Source organism: Apteryx rowi, unplaced genomic scaffold (genome assembly GCF_003343035.1).
Source record: "Apteryx rowi isolate R43461 unplaced genomic scaffold, aptRow1 scaffold_533, whole genome shotgun sequence".
NCBI classification, from domain to species: domain Eukaryota; kingdom Metazoa; phylum Chordata; class Aves; order Apterygiformes; family Apterygidae; genus Apteryx; species Apteryx rowi.
In genome coordinates, this window is record NW_020450798.1 from 54,933 (window position 1) to 69,028 (window position 14,096).

The 14,096-nt window shown below is 38.1% G+C and overlaps 1 protein-coding gene across 4 annotated transcripts in view; it reads left to right on the forward strand.

The window, feature by feature from the left end:
• The window catches only part of VIRMA (vir like m6A methyltransferase associated), a 29,432-nt gene that overhangs the window by 13,129 nt on the left and 2,207 nt on the right, over positions 1-14,096 (forward strand). The window contains exons 12-23 of one of the 4 annotated variants that reach the window (XM_026081004.1): positions 1,460-1,553; positions 1,678-2,222; positions 2,840-3,075; positions 3,812-4,064; positions 5,251-5,468; positions 7,139-7,271; positions 8,298-8,450; positions 10,385-10,545; positions 10,720-10,816; positions 11,926-12,092; positions 12,274-12,605; positions 13,512-13,674. In XM_026081004.1, the coding sequence (XP_025936789.1) occupies positions 1,460-1,553; positions 1,678-2,222; positions 2,840-3,075; positions 3,812-4,064; positions 5,251-5,468; positions 7,139-7,271; positions 8,298-8,450; positions 10,385-10,545; positions 10,720-10,816; positions 11,926-12,092; positions 12,274-12,605; positions 13,512-13,674 (2,552 nt within the window). The other 3 variants (XM_026081001.1, XM_026081002.1, XM_026081003.1) reach the window with 3 other exon arrangements.

Below are 14,096 nucleotides of genomic sequence, written 5' to 3' on the forward strand. Positions count from 1 at the left end.
CAGGAACAGGATTTCCAAAGCCAAATACAGAGGTCTCTTGGAAGACCAAGTGAAACCCAAAATGGACTTAGGATAGGTGTGTGCCTTAGAGATAAGCCAGTAATCCTTCATTAGAGACAAGAACCTTAGACTAGTCTATCTCAGGTGTGCAAGGAGCCAAAGGAATTAATTCAGAACTGAGGTTGCTTCTTAAAGCTGGGGTGGCCTTCTGAAAGCTAGATTGTTAGCACACCCTGCTGTGGTTGTCTGCAACACTCAAAGAACTGTATCTCAAGTCTGGTAACGAGGAAAAAAAAAAAGAGAAATCCTGTTAAGAATAAGGTAGATCATGTTGTTTTATGCACGGCCTTGTTCCCAAACTACGTAGCTACTTCTTTCTTTTGAATCTTTGCTCAAAGACTTGCTATTGTAAGTCTTTTCTTTTTTCCTTACTAGTTTGCATATTGTCATGGCTATACATAAAGTGAGGTGAAACTGTTAGTACACTACTTCTGTAAATGCAACCAGTGAGTATAAAGATGTTCCTCTGGACTATAGAAACCTGTACCCTGGACCTGTGCGTTGGGAACTTATGGCATGGGGATGCGTATTAACAGTCTGAAGAGGGGTCAGCATAGGTGCTTGAGTGGTCAGCTGCCCGTTCTTGGGAATTAACAAGACAAGCTCCATTTTCAGCTGTAATGAGCAGACAGCAGTTGTCCATCTAGCAGCTTCAGTTACTTCCCAAGGCCAAATAGAGAGTACTTACTTTTTCAATAGACAAGCTGAAAGGGGCTTCCCACTGGTTTCTCCTGAAACTATCTCCCAGAGGATAATTCTCCCCTTTCAGGGGACTCCACTGAAACACAGTTTTAGCATTAGCTGTTACTTTCCCTTTTTGCTTGAAAATCCATCTGAAACATACTTTTATTGGGAGTAAAGAATGTAAGAAAGTGGTCATATTGGAGATAGCTGAAACATAAAGGCTGATTTTTTTTTTGATTCTGTTAGATGGCTAACTGCCTTCTGGAAAAGAGTCTTGAAGACTCTTGAAGACTCCATTCTCTTCCATAGAGGCACGTGTTAGTCAGTGGATGATAAATGGATGTAAATACATATTTTAAACAATAATAGCCCTTGGTCCATAACTAATTTTCAAGCCCTTTGTTCTGGTGGAGTTTTTGATACGTTGGTTCCCATGTCTATTAAAGCTCATTGTATAGCTGCAGATTATCAGAATGTGATGAGAATTAGTGCAGAGTGGACCTGCTTTTTCAAAAAGTGGGAAATGAGTGGCACTAAGATCCATGTTCTGTCTATGTTGTGTTAGATTTGCTCATCTGTGTAATTAGGTGTCTTGGTGATTGAGGAGCTGATGGCCGAGCTATATATTTATTCCAGTTCAGAAAACTAAGCTAGTGAAATATTTGTCATAAAGTTCTCTCTTGTAATACAGGTTCATTTTTTGTTTTGTTTTAAGAATATTGACAGTTTGATGACCCCAGATGGAGTTGGTCTTCCTACTGCACTTCGTGTTCTTTGCCACGTTGCATGTCCGCCACCTCTGGTAGAAGGTATGACAGATGTATTTGTACCACTTAACACAGAAATCTCAGCTTTCTTAACCATGTCTGAAGCGTAACTGTGATTGCCCAAGAGAAATTTGATGTACAGAAATGTTATTTCTTTTCTGCACAGGTCAACAGAAAGATCTTAAATGGAATCTTGCAGTTATTCAGCTCTTTTCCTCTGAAGGAATGGACACCTTCATTCGGGTTCTACAGAAGCTGAACAGCATACTAATTCAGCCTTGGCGACTCCATGTCAACATGGGCACCACGCTTCATAGAGTTACTACTATTTCTATGGCCCGCTGTACACTTACTCTCCTCAAAACAATGCTCACGGAACTGCTGAGGGGTGGATCTTTTGAATTCAAAGACATGCGGGTTCCGTCAGCGCTTGTCTCCTTACACATGCTCCTGTGTTCTATTCCCCTCTCAGGCCGCTTAGACAGCGATGAACAAAAAATTCAGAATGACATTGTTGATATCTTACTGACTTTTACACAGGGTGTTAATGAAAAACTTACCATTTCAGAAGAAACTTTGGCGAATAATACTTGGTCTTTAATGCTGAAAGAAGTTCTCTCTTCAATTTTGAGAATTCCTGAAGGCTTTTTCTCTGGACTTATACTGCTTTCAGAATTGTTGCCTCTTCCACTACCCATGCAGACAACTCAGGTATAATTCAGATTTATTTAGTTTTTGAAGACTTGTAATTATGCATAACCCTTTAGACCATTCTTACTTGTGGAAAAAACAGATTTATGAAAGGATGAATTAAAGTTTCTATAAAGCAGTTGTGTTCGGACAGATTGGTTGGAGATGCATTTCTTTCTTCATCAGAAACAAAACTGTTCTTACTTGGAACATCTTTTTAAATTAATGGTTATATGTTGTTCTTTTGACCCTTATCAAGTTCTCTAGAATTTCATTGTATTACTTAAATGATTGATTCTGAAGCCTTTGAATTTAACACTGAATGCTGAACTCCTGCTGTATTAAGACTCTCCCTTCTTTTGTCATGAATCTTGAATTTGTTATCTTTAACAAATAAGTCGACATAAAAGATGTGTGACTACAGGTGTTTCCAAAGGAATACCTAATTTGTTGGAATTACTTGTTTAATTTGTTATTTTGTGATCAGATTCAGCCTTGTCATTCAGTGATGTTAATGAAAATGGCATTGCATGTTTTTGATGAACACAGTATTTTGTATTTATTTATGCCTTGTGGTAGAATTCAGGTTTTATGATAGATGTTGAAAGCAAAACCCTTCTATTCTTCTATTCCTGCAGGTCATCGAGCCACATGATATTTCAGTGGCACTCAACACCAGGAAGCTGTGGAGCATGCACCTTCATGTTCAAGCGAAGCTGCTACAAGAGATAGTTCGATCTTTCTCTGGTTCGTCTTGCCAGCCTATTCAGCACATGTTGAGACGTATTTGTGTTCAGTTGTGTGATTTGGCTTCACCTACTGCCCTTCTTATCATGAGGACTGTGTTGGATCTTATTGTAGAAGATCTGCAAAGGTATTTGTTTTCTGTTGCAAAGATTTTTTTTAATGAACTATAAATTCACCCTTGTTCTGTGCAGTAGGTTTATCAGGAGAAAAATACTTAACTTCAGAAGTATCATTTATCCTTTGTGAACTTGAGTGAGTTCTCAGTCCAGTACATACTGCTTAATGTTGCCAACCAACCATGTCTGTCTTTTTTTTTTTTTTTTTTTTTTTTTTTTACACAGTTTCACATTATAAGTTTATAGTAAGTGTTTTAGGAAGGTGTTTTTCAAGGCCCTATACAACCTTTTCTGTTTCTGTGGACTACTTCTAAAGAGTCTATTTGAAATAAATGAGAAAGTAGGCCTACTGTCAGTAGGGTAGAACTTACTGTGTTGAGATGTGCATCTCAACTGGAAAATGTGTAGATGTCTGTAAGCAGGAAGAAGTTGACCACCACTATTTCAGAAGTTATTGAAACAAAGAGTACCATTTGTTTAAAAGCATATTTAGCCACATATAATTAGATGCAGTATAGTATGTAAAATGAATGGTAGATTAGTTAATTTATAATACAACCAAAAGTCATCTAGTGGAATTTGAGCAGTTTTCCAAGAATACTAAAACTAGAAGTTTAAGTACGTAAACTAGGTGTTTTGTTTAAAATGCAGAATTATATGACTCTTGTAATGGTTGCTCTTACAGTTTTAAAAATCACTTTAAAACAGCTTTTCCTACATATTCAAAGTGCATTGACTTCCTTTCAGCAGCACAGAAGAGAAAGAGAAACAATACACTGGACAGACCACCCGATTACTTGCTTTATTGGATGCCCTGGCTTCACACAAAGCTTGTAAATCATCTATTTTGCATCTAATCAATGGAAATAGTAAAGGTGATGAAAAATATGTAGAAGTTTTCCAGGAGCTCTTGGCTTTAATGCGATCGGCTGGGGACAATGTTGTTCATCAACAGAGTGCTGAATGTGTAGCTTCCCTTTTGCAGTCCCTCTGTGATCAGGTATTTATATATTTAATGCATAATGTCTGTGGAAATTTTAATTATAGGCGACAAGTTTAGTGAGGTTATTTCTTAGGTGCCTGTTTTTTCCAAAAGAAAAGCCCCATCAACATTGTTACAACACAAAAAGAGAAAGCTTGTATGGTTGGCTGCTTTGACAGACTTGCTGTGGGTCTTGTTGCTCTTGAATGTAAATCCTTTTATTTGTGATATCTCTTTTGCAGTAGACACACTATTCTAGCTCATTAAAGACTAAGAACTGAATGGCACAGAGACTGACTGTCCTTCCAGCTGAGAGGGATGTTATCTCTCTTTGTCGGAAGATTTTGGAACATGGGTCATTGGCAATGATTACCTTTTACCCAGTTGAATAAATGTTTCTCTCTTAGCTATCTGGCTGAAACCTCTTAAGAACTTATTCCAAATGTAAAGATATAAGCAAAAAATAAGAATGATATGCTGTTACCATAAAATTCCACCATTAAAACCAAGTATCATTACTATAGCAAAATAAGAAATGTTACCTGACAATTGATTCATGGACTAGACCAGGTAGTTTCTCATTGGTTGCATGCATAGATTTACATGTTACTGTCTGTCTTACTAGCTGCATGTATTTATTTGCTATAGTGCTTACCCATTTATGCAAAAGACATTTGGGCATTGTTGGCCAGTAAAGAGATCAGTCAGGCATATGCGTATAAATAAATATGAACTGTTTGCCCATGCAAATTCATTGTAAAATCTTGTTTTATGTTGCATAAAACATGGAGGGGACAATAGATCTTAAACTTTCCAGGTGGTATTTGCAACCTCTTAATTTTGATGAATATTTTGAAATAAGGGGACAGTTTGACTACCTAAGCAAGAAACTATATGCAAGTATGAGACATTATTCAGTGACAGTTTGGCTTTTAGTTATGGCTTTGCTCTTACTTTTTAGCCTTTGAAGCTTTTATATTTTTAAAAAACAATAATTGTTTGTAACTCTTAAAAGAATCAAATTAAAAAGGATACACTGGGTTAGTGTTTTAATGGTCAGTGATCAACTCTGTCAAATACAGGATTAAGACAATAGAGGGGTAGCGAGAGAATTTAGTGTTTTCTGAATTAATGTTTGATTTATATTTATTGCTGGTATACTGAATGAATTTTTTACTCTATATATAATAATCACTTCTTACAGGATATTGCACTCATTATACCAAGTTCGTCGGAAGGTTCTGTCTCTGAATTAGAACAGCTTTCCAATTCCTTACCAAGCAAAGAGATGATGCCCTTAATTTGTGACTGCCTGATGGAAACATTAACTAATGCTGAGAGCAGTTACAGTTGTCTGTTGACGTGTATCCGAACAATGATGTTCCTTACAGAGCATGACTATGGCTTCTATCACTTAAAGAGGTATGGTATTTTAAGATAACTCTGAGAACTTAAGATTTTTAAAAACTTCTGTAATGTGAAATCAGTGATGTGTTTAGAAAGCTTTAGAAATTTTGTAAATTACTACTTTGTCTAAGAGCCCAAAATATAATTGAAATAGTGATGTGCTAGAAAGACTGTATTTAATGAGTCTGCAAGATTTACAGTTTAAAATGAAGGAAAAAAAAAAACATTGGGAAGACCACTGAGAAGTGTGTGGTTTTTTGGGGTATGTGGTGTTTTTTTTGTTTTGTTTTGTTTTTTTTGGTGTGTTTTGGGCAGGGGAGGATAATCAAATGAACACACTTCTGATCTAGGTAGGGTTTTAAACACTGCAGAGTTCTTCATTTGGTTGCTATAAAGAAAAAGTTCCTAAGCTCTTTTATACCTTGCGTGCGAAAAATGAAGYATCTTACAGTGAAATATCAGCAACATCCAACACACTGAGTAAGGTGTTGCCTTAGGCTAGTAGGAAATTCTGAGGATAAGTCATCTGAACTTTCATTTTCTTGGGGCTTTGGTGTTTTACTCTGTGCTTCGGTCTCCCTTCACTTGAATTTTTTTAACTGTGAATTATTTCTGCAGTATGCACACAGAAGTGCTTTCTTTCAAAAAAAAACCCCAGAAAACAAAAAAATGAAAAACATTTGTGCCCTCCATTTCTCCACTCCAAGGCAAGAGGATTAGAGTGAGATATAGCACTTGTGGCCTGCCCTTTGAGAGTAACTTAGTAGTTAGAGCCCTTTCACAGGACGTTGGAGACCTGTGTCTCATTCCCTCTCTTTTAGGGGATTCAGTTTGCACCTTTCACTTCTCCAGGGTGTCCTAATCATGGAGAACTGGGCCTTTTGGAATGGGGATTTTGTTACTACTTTTGTTGAGTCCATTTCATTTTGAATGGAATATACACATGCATTGGACAGTACTGTGTCCTTTTCACACTTTATCCCCTGTTCTGTGTTTGGACCCATTTCTTCCTATTAAGGTGATGTGTAGAGGGGCAAAAGTGTTGTGAGGCTCCAGAAGAGAAAAAGGTGGTACCTGGAGTCTCGCCAATAAAAGGCTGTGCCAACCACTCTTCTAGGTAATGTTGTGGAATTGTGCTGCTCAGACTGCAAGAAGCTGCACTATCCATGAACGAAAGTTAAGTAGGTTAAAGCTCCTCTTGTTTCTGCGACTCCCATATGTCTAGCTACCGGCTTCAGTACGTGGCCTTGCTCTTTCTACATTGATGATTACCTTTCTGGTTTTGTTCCTGTAGTTAAGCATCATGGGATGCAATGAAATTGTAATGACAAGCATAGTGCTGCTGTATACATGAGGCACTTGTGCAAGTGAATATTTCTGTACTACTATCCCATGTCCACCAGAGCTGGAAATTTCATTTCTTACAGTTTTTAGAGATATTGCTATAGTATGTATGACTGTATGTGCAGTCTGAAATATCTGTCGACACCACCAGTGAGAACAGCAGGTTAGTACAGAGAAAACAATGAAGCTCCAACTTCATAATCAAACCCCAACTTAATAATTATCAAACTACCATACTTGTTTTGTATATATGTTGTTTTCTTCTTACAGCAAGTTGCACTGGAATGTGTTCACAATATATGCATTAATAAAGTATTTTCTCTTTTTTATTGTGCAAACAGCTCCTTAAGAAAACACAGCAGTGCTCTGTACACTGTATTAAAGCGAGTAATAAGTAGCTTTAGCAAAGACACAGGTGAACTGGCCTCTTCTTTTTTGGATTTTATGCGACAGATTCTTAACTCTGATACACTGGTGAGTATGTATTAAATACTTAGATAAATTCAGCTGCATCTCCTTGAAATCTGCAGTGTGAGATGCATTCAAGAACTGTTATGTCAGAAAGCAGTTGACTATATAGATTGTTATGTAAGCCTTTTCCATCAGTATTTTTAGTGACATCTTTATTTTTAATAAAATCTGTGAAAGTTGGGCAGAATATACATTTAAAAAATAAAAGTTTCTTTCAGTAGGAAGAAATGGCATTGTGATTCTTTAAGGAGGAAAGTGCAGTTACTTGTTTTCAAGCCAGAAATGAGGTGTTAAAAAAAGTCACACAGCAGTATGAATAAAGGGAAAGGCCCAAGCAAGCATTCCACATGCTAACCCTATGCAGAAAACATATTTGTAATAATGTTGAAACTGAATTCAATACATCTTCTGAAAGTCAAAATTCAATTACATTTCTTGGTAGGAACTCTGGAAAAAGTTGCAAAATATTTTGGTCCTTGTAGATTTTCATTTCTCAGTTAAAGTAAGAGAATTGATGGTAAAATACATAATATTTGTGGAGGAAGGAAAGGCTTTTGTAGATTTCCTATTCTTAAAGAAGGCTTTTGAAATGTCAGTTTTATCTAAGTGCATATATTTAAAACTATCAACACTGTAAATTAGGTATATCAACTGTCTGAAGTGAACAGCATGCTCTTGTGTCCAGGTTTTAGATTCATGTCATCCTGCTAGAGAGCTGCTGGGGTTTTAATTTAAAGAAAAATAGCATAAATGTTTAGTGCAGAAAGGAATCTAAAATATCTATTGGTTCTCTGATACAAACCCCAGCTTATAAGGGAAAGGATTGCATCCATCTTGATACCGCAGCTGAACTTGTCTATAGGACTGTACTTTATTAAAGATACTTTGCACAGTATGTTTTTAAAGCAGTAAAAATTACTCTCATTTTGCTAGATTTGCTCTAATGTACATTTGAATTCTAAGGGGTTGCAATCCAGGAGTATAATGAGTATTTAAATATACTTATTTCCCACTCGTCATATTTTTCAGGGATGTTGTGGTGAAGATGGAAACCTTATGGAGGTAGATGGATCTCATCCAGGCAGAACACTGGGTCTAACCACAGCAGAGTTAAAACATCTGTTGCAGAACAAAGAAGAAACTCCAGAAAACCTACTGCTTGAGCTGGAGAAACATGTTATGGTAAAAGAATTTGAATAATCAGGTTCATGTTGCGGTCTTGTACATTAACCTGCTTTTAAACAATATAGACTATCCCTTCTTGATAAGAAGGGTACAAATTTCTGTGGCATATCTTATGGAATTGGTAGTAGCTGCTGCCATTGTTTTAATACTGATGTCCCAAATCACCCATTCTGATGCAGGATGGATTCTGACCTTATTCTTTGTATTGTGCTAATGCTAAGAAGTTTCAGGTAGAGTTGGGATCATCTTGTGCTGAGAGTGCTTGCACAGCACAAGAACATAAGTAATTAACTGTGTGATGAAAGGCAACCAGGGTATACAGTAGGTATAGGGACTGCTGAACACTGGGGAGCTGATTGTTAGTGTAATAAGCAGTGGTTCCTGTTGCTTAACACTGTCATAGGCACACAGGGCTGGAAGGAATCACCTGAATATGATCCATGGTTTGATGTCCAGCTGGTGACCAGTAACAAGTGGAACCCCAAGGAGTCAATACTGGCACCCATATTGTTGGATATTTTCAGCAGAGACCTGGATGATGACACATGTTCAGCAAATTTGTGGATGACACTAAGCTGGGGCAGTGGCTAATGTGACAAAGCAGAGCCTCAATCCAGAGGGGCCTTGATAAACTTTTGAGAATTGGATTGACAAGAACCCACTGTGGTGCATTAGAAAAAGTGAAAAGTTCTTCACCTGGAGCAGGATAAACCCATGCATTGATGCAGACTGGGTAGCTGTGCACTGAGTAGGAGCTCAGCTGAAAAGAGGTTATGGTGGATGTCAGGTTGAGCATAGGCCAAAAGTGCGTGCTTGTTATAAAGAAGGCAGGCTGTGCTCTGAGCTATACTGGAAGAAGTGTGGGCAGCAAACCAAGGCATATTATTGCCTCCCTCCACAGGAGGCTGGTGAACTCTCCTTTGGAATGCTGCGTCCAGCTTTGGCTGGCTTTGTCCTTTCCCTAGTTCTACAGAGATGTAGGGAAACTGGAGAGGGTCCTACCAGTGTGATCTGGGGCCTAGAGCACATGTGCTATGGAGAAGGGTTGAGGGAGCTGGGCTTGATTACTCTGGTGAAGAGGGCTAAGGAGCTATCTAATAGCTTCTTACAACTGTTTGGAAGGTAATTACAAAGGTGATGTAACCAAACTCGTCTTGGTAGTACCAGATGATAAAACAGGGCAGTGGCCACAGATTGTGGTTTTGGAGGTTCAGGTTGGACATTAGCAAAAAAAATTTCACTAGGAGGTTGTGGAATCTCTTTCACTGGAGGGTTTTGGTTTTTGTTTTGTTTTGTTTTTTTTAGACTTGGCTAGATAAAGCCATGGCTGACCTGATCTGGTTTTGGTTGATAGTCCTGCTTCAAGCCTGGAGGTTGGACTAGATGACCTGCAGAACTTCTCCATCCATTGTTTCTGTGATCCTAATACTGGAATCTAATCCTCCATAATTTATGATAGCTGTGCAGTAGATGGTTAATTTAAGAGTCTAAAGAGCATCTGTTCCACAAGCTGTTGGCCACAAATGATTTCCAGTGCTATACTCCCCTCTCCTTTCTTCTGCCTCCTAAATTTATGGTAAACAAAACCATAGCTCTGCTGAAGGAGAAAGACCATTCCCAACATCCTAAGCATTAGCTATAACAAAGGACTCATTAACTGAAAACTGAGGTGGTTCCACATACTGGACTATGTTACAGAGACTGTCGCATCAACTAGTAGCAAAGCCTAGAGTGTAATATGGTGACTTGGTTTGTTTTATAGTATACTGAGGAGCTCTCTGCTGTTTGTGTGTTTAGGTGTCTCAGTTTCACTATTTATGGACAGAGGGACTGTTTTGTCTAGTGCCACATTTTCTTTTATTAATCAACAAAAACATATTTCCTCCTCTGGGAAGGGGAAAAAAATTCTGACTTGTCATGTGTTGACCTAGGATCATTCTAAAGAAGATGATGGCCTTGAATCCTTACTGGACAACATTGTTGGTGTCAGGCAAATGTTGGAATCAGCAGGTGATTCTTGTCCGCTAAGTGACCAAGATGCAGAGCCAGTTCTTTCTGCACCAGACTCTCTTCAGAATTTGTTTAACAACAGGTAAAATTGTTAAATATGGGGGTAACAAATTGTATTTGAAAAACAGTGTATTTAATTTCATTTAAATAGCAAGGGTAAAGCAGCAGTAGGCACTCCAAATTCTCTGATGCTGTGTGTGCTTGCAGTTGGTTGTAGTTCGTAGTCAGAAAGGCATTTGACATTGCTGTATTGCAGGACTACATACGTGTTGGCAGACGTGATGGATGACCAGCTGAAGTCTATGTGGTTCTCGCCCTTTCAGGCTGAAGAAATTGACACTGATCTGGACATGGTAAAAGGCTTCATTAGCGTAACTGAAGTGTATTTAAAAATGAGGGTTAACGTGAGCTGGTAGCATTGGAAATTCACTTGGCTAAGTGATTTGTCTTCCTTAGCTCACCCTTTTAAATTGACCCAGCTTGTAGGGCTTGTCATTTTTTTGGTTTGTTATTAAATGCCTCAAGGTCATATGGACCCATCCACAAAGTTAGCCTCATCCCCAGTGTCCTACTGCAGGAGTCATCTCCTTTAGAGCAACAGTTGGTACATCTGCCCTAGCCTGCTTTTGTATTGCTGCTAGGGATTTTCAGCAGTTTGTACTAAATGTGGAAAAGGAGCATGATATCTTTGCTCTTTTCCTTGCTTACCTTCTGTCATTGCAGTAATACCCAAAGAACCTGGTAACTACACTCTGTGTTTTAAAATCTTCGCTTTAAAGTGACAAAAGTGGAAAAAATGGCAGTAGTAAATGAAATCACTTGCACAAAAACTTTTCACTGTACTTGTAACTTGATTTTTATAACCTAAAATGTCATTTTGAAAAATACACAATAATGTTCCTATTTTATTCCTTACTATTTTTTACCTAAGCAATTGTTACAGTATCTTGGTTTCCTGTGTGGAAAGTTATCAATTTCTGTTGGCTTCATTCCCTTCATTTTTTTTTTAGCTTTACTCTTTATGATTACACACAAATAAATTTTTACTTCAATTTCTGTAACTTCTTCAGCAAAACCAAAACTGCTCATTCCTGTATAAAAGCAGGAAAAAGAAAAGATAAATTTATAGGACTGTAGCTTAGGCAAAAGGAGGCCTCACTGCAGGTCATCTAATGACAAGACAGCCATTTGTATTTGAAAGCTAAGGCTTTGCTTTCTTGAGATTCAGGACTGTAAAGACAATAATGCTGCAGCTCTGCTCATTTTGTTATTGCTGCTTTTTGTTTTGAGCTACACTAATGCATTAGAAGAGGGAGGATGGGGCTTTGTGCTCTTATTTCAAAGGAGGACCTAGAGTAGGTTAGGACCCTAGCTGAATCCTATTTATCCTGCTGCAGCATGTTTTCTTTTTCAGAAGTAGTGGTAACGATTGTTGTGATAAAGTTAAACTCTCTCACTGCAGGTAAAAGTTGACTTAATTGAACTGTCAGAGAAGGGCTGCAGTGACTTTGACTTGCAAGCTGAATTAGAGAGGTCGTTTTTGTCAGAACCGTCATCTCCTGGTCGTACAAAAACCACAAAAGGGTTCAAACTTGGCAAGCACAAGCATGAGACCTTCATAACTTCAAGGTAAGGCGAATGTAATGAGTAAACAGTTAATGTGTTCTTGCTGCGAGGACTGGTAAATAATGTTTTGTATACTCTCAAAATGTAGACTACCTTTTAAATTGCATCTCCAATACAGAGAATGCCTGATATTCAGTAAGAATAAATTTTATATTAACTAAATTATCATGATTTGTCATGACAGTGGAAAATCTGAGTACATAGAGCCCGCAAAGAGAGCTCATGTTGTGCCACCACCACGAGGAAGAGGCAGGGGAGGATTTGGACAAGGGATTCGACCACATGATATCTTTCGTCAGAGGAAACAGAATACAAGCAGACCACCTTCCATGCACGTGGACGATTTTGTTGCTGCAGAGAGCAAAGAAGTGGTTGCTCCAGATGGGATACCACCAGCCAAACGGCCACCAAAAGTATCACAGAAGATATCTTCACGTGGTGGGTTCTCAGGGAATCGTGGAGGACGGGGAGCTTTTCACAGTCAGAACAGGTTCTTTACACCACCTGCTTCAAAAGGTATGTTGTCTCTTATATTAGAATTGGAGTAAATGAATTAATGATGCTAAAAAATGTTTCGGTAGGATCCGACTTAACTAACAACAATTAATCATCCCTGCCGTGAACTGTTCCTGGAGCAGTGTGTCTGGGAGGGAGATAAGCTCTTGGGCACTAGAAAAGTTCTCTAGAGTGCTTTGGAATTAAACCAAAGCTGCAAGTTCCCGTGTTGCCTCTCTCTCTAGCCCTCTGGTAATCTTACAAAAGTAGTTAGCTGTTTTCCTTTTGATCTAATGGTCTTGTGTATAGCTTGTGTTGGAGTGCTTCAGGGCTGTAGTGAGGGGAAAAAAACCCTTCCCTGCCATTTGTGATATGGTAGTTCCTAAAATCAGGCATTACAGTACATCTCTGCACTTAAATGAGACTTGAATAGAAAGGATGGAGGAGTCTGACAAGAATGAGATGCAATTTTCAGTGAACTTGGAGATTCTGCTGGAGTATCAAGTTTCTTTCATTTACAGACAAGGTCGCATTACTTTCCATCTTCTAATTCAGGCAAGTATTCCCTGCACAGTAGAAGCAGAAAATACTTGCGCTTAATAAAGTTATAAATACCACGATTTACTTTACCATAAAAACTTAAAATATAGGAGTCCATCTTAATACAGCAGATAATGTTGTGAAATTTTTTAAAACTGGAGTTCATGTCTGAAAAATAGATATTTTTCTCCTGATTCTGTGTGTAATACAATAACATGTAGACTGTGATGAGTTAGAATACTAAGGGCATGTTGATGCAGAGTTAGTTTTATTTATTTGAATTATGTAAATACTGCATTTACTCACCCTAAGCATTGCAAAGATTAAAATGAAAAAAATGTGAGATTTACTCAGTAGTGTGTGGGGTTTTTTTTTCTCCATATCTAGGAAATTACAGTCGTCGTGAAGGTGCTCGAGGCTCAAGCTGGAGTGCACAGAGTACGCCCAGGGGAACCTACAATGACAGTAGAGGTGGTCAAAGCAATTTTAACAGGGGTCCACTGCCACCACTGAGACCATTAAGTTCAGCAGGTACATGGTATTCATATGGGCATCGAACTATAGAAAATTCCTTGAATTTCATTTTTGCTTTACAAATGAAACCATGCAAGGATGCTACAGACACCTTGAAATTCAGCAAATGTTTTAAGCATATATGAACCGTTGTCACTGAGACTGTCAAATACGTGCTTTCATACGAACTGTCCTGTAATCCATAAAACTTGCTGAATTGAACACTTGATCGCAGAATCTTAATTTTGCATTCAGATTTTTTGCAATTCAGTTGTCTTCGTAACTACATGGTAATTATAGAGCCAGTCAAAACAAAAATGCTTGCCTAAAAGAAAAGTGAAAATTAAAAGGAGAAAACAGACCCAGTTTGTGTCTCGTCTTGTTTTTGTTTCTTATGTTTTCAGAACACCTACTACGCCTAGGGTTTTTTCTTTTTTTTTTTTTTTTTTTTTCAACTGA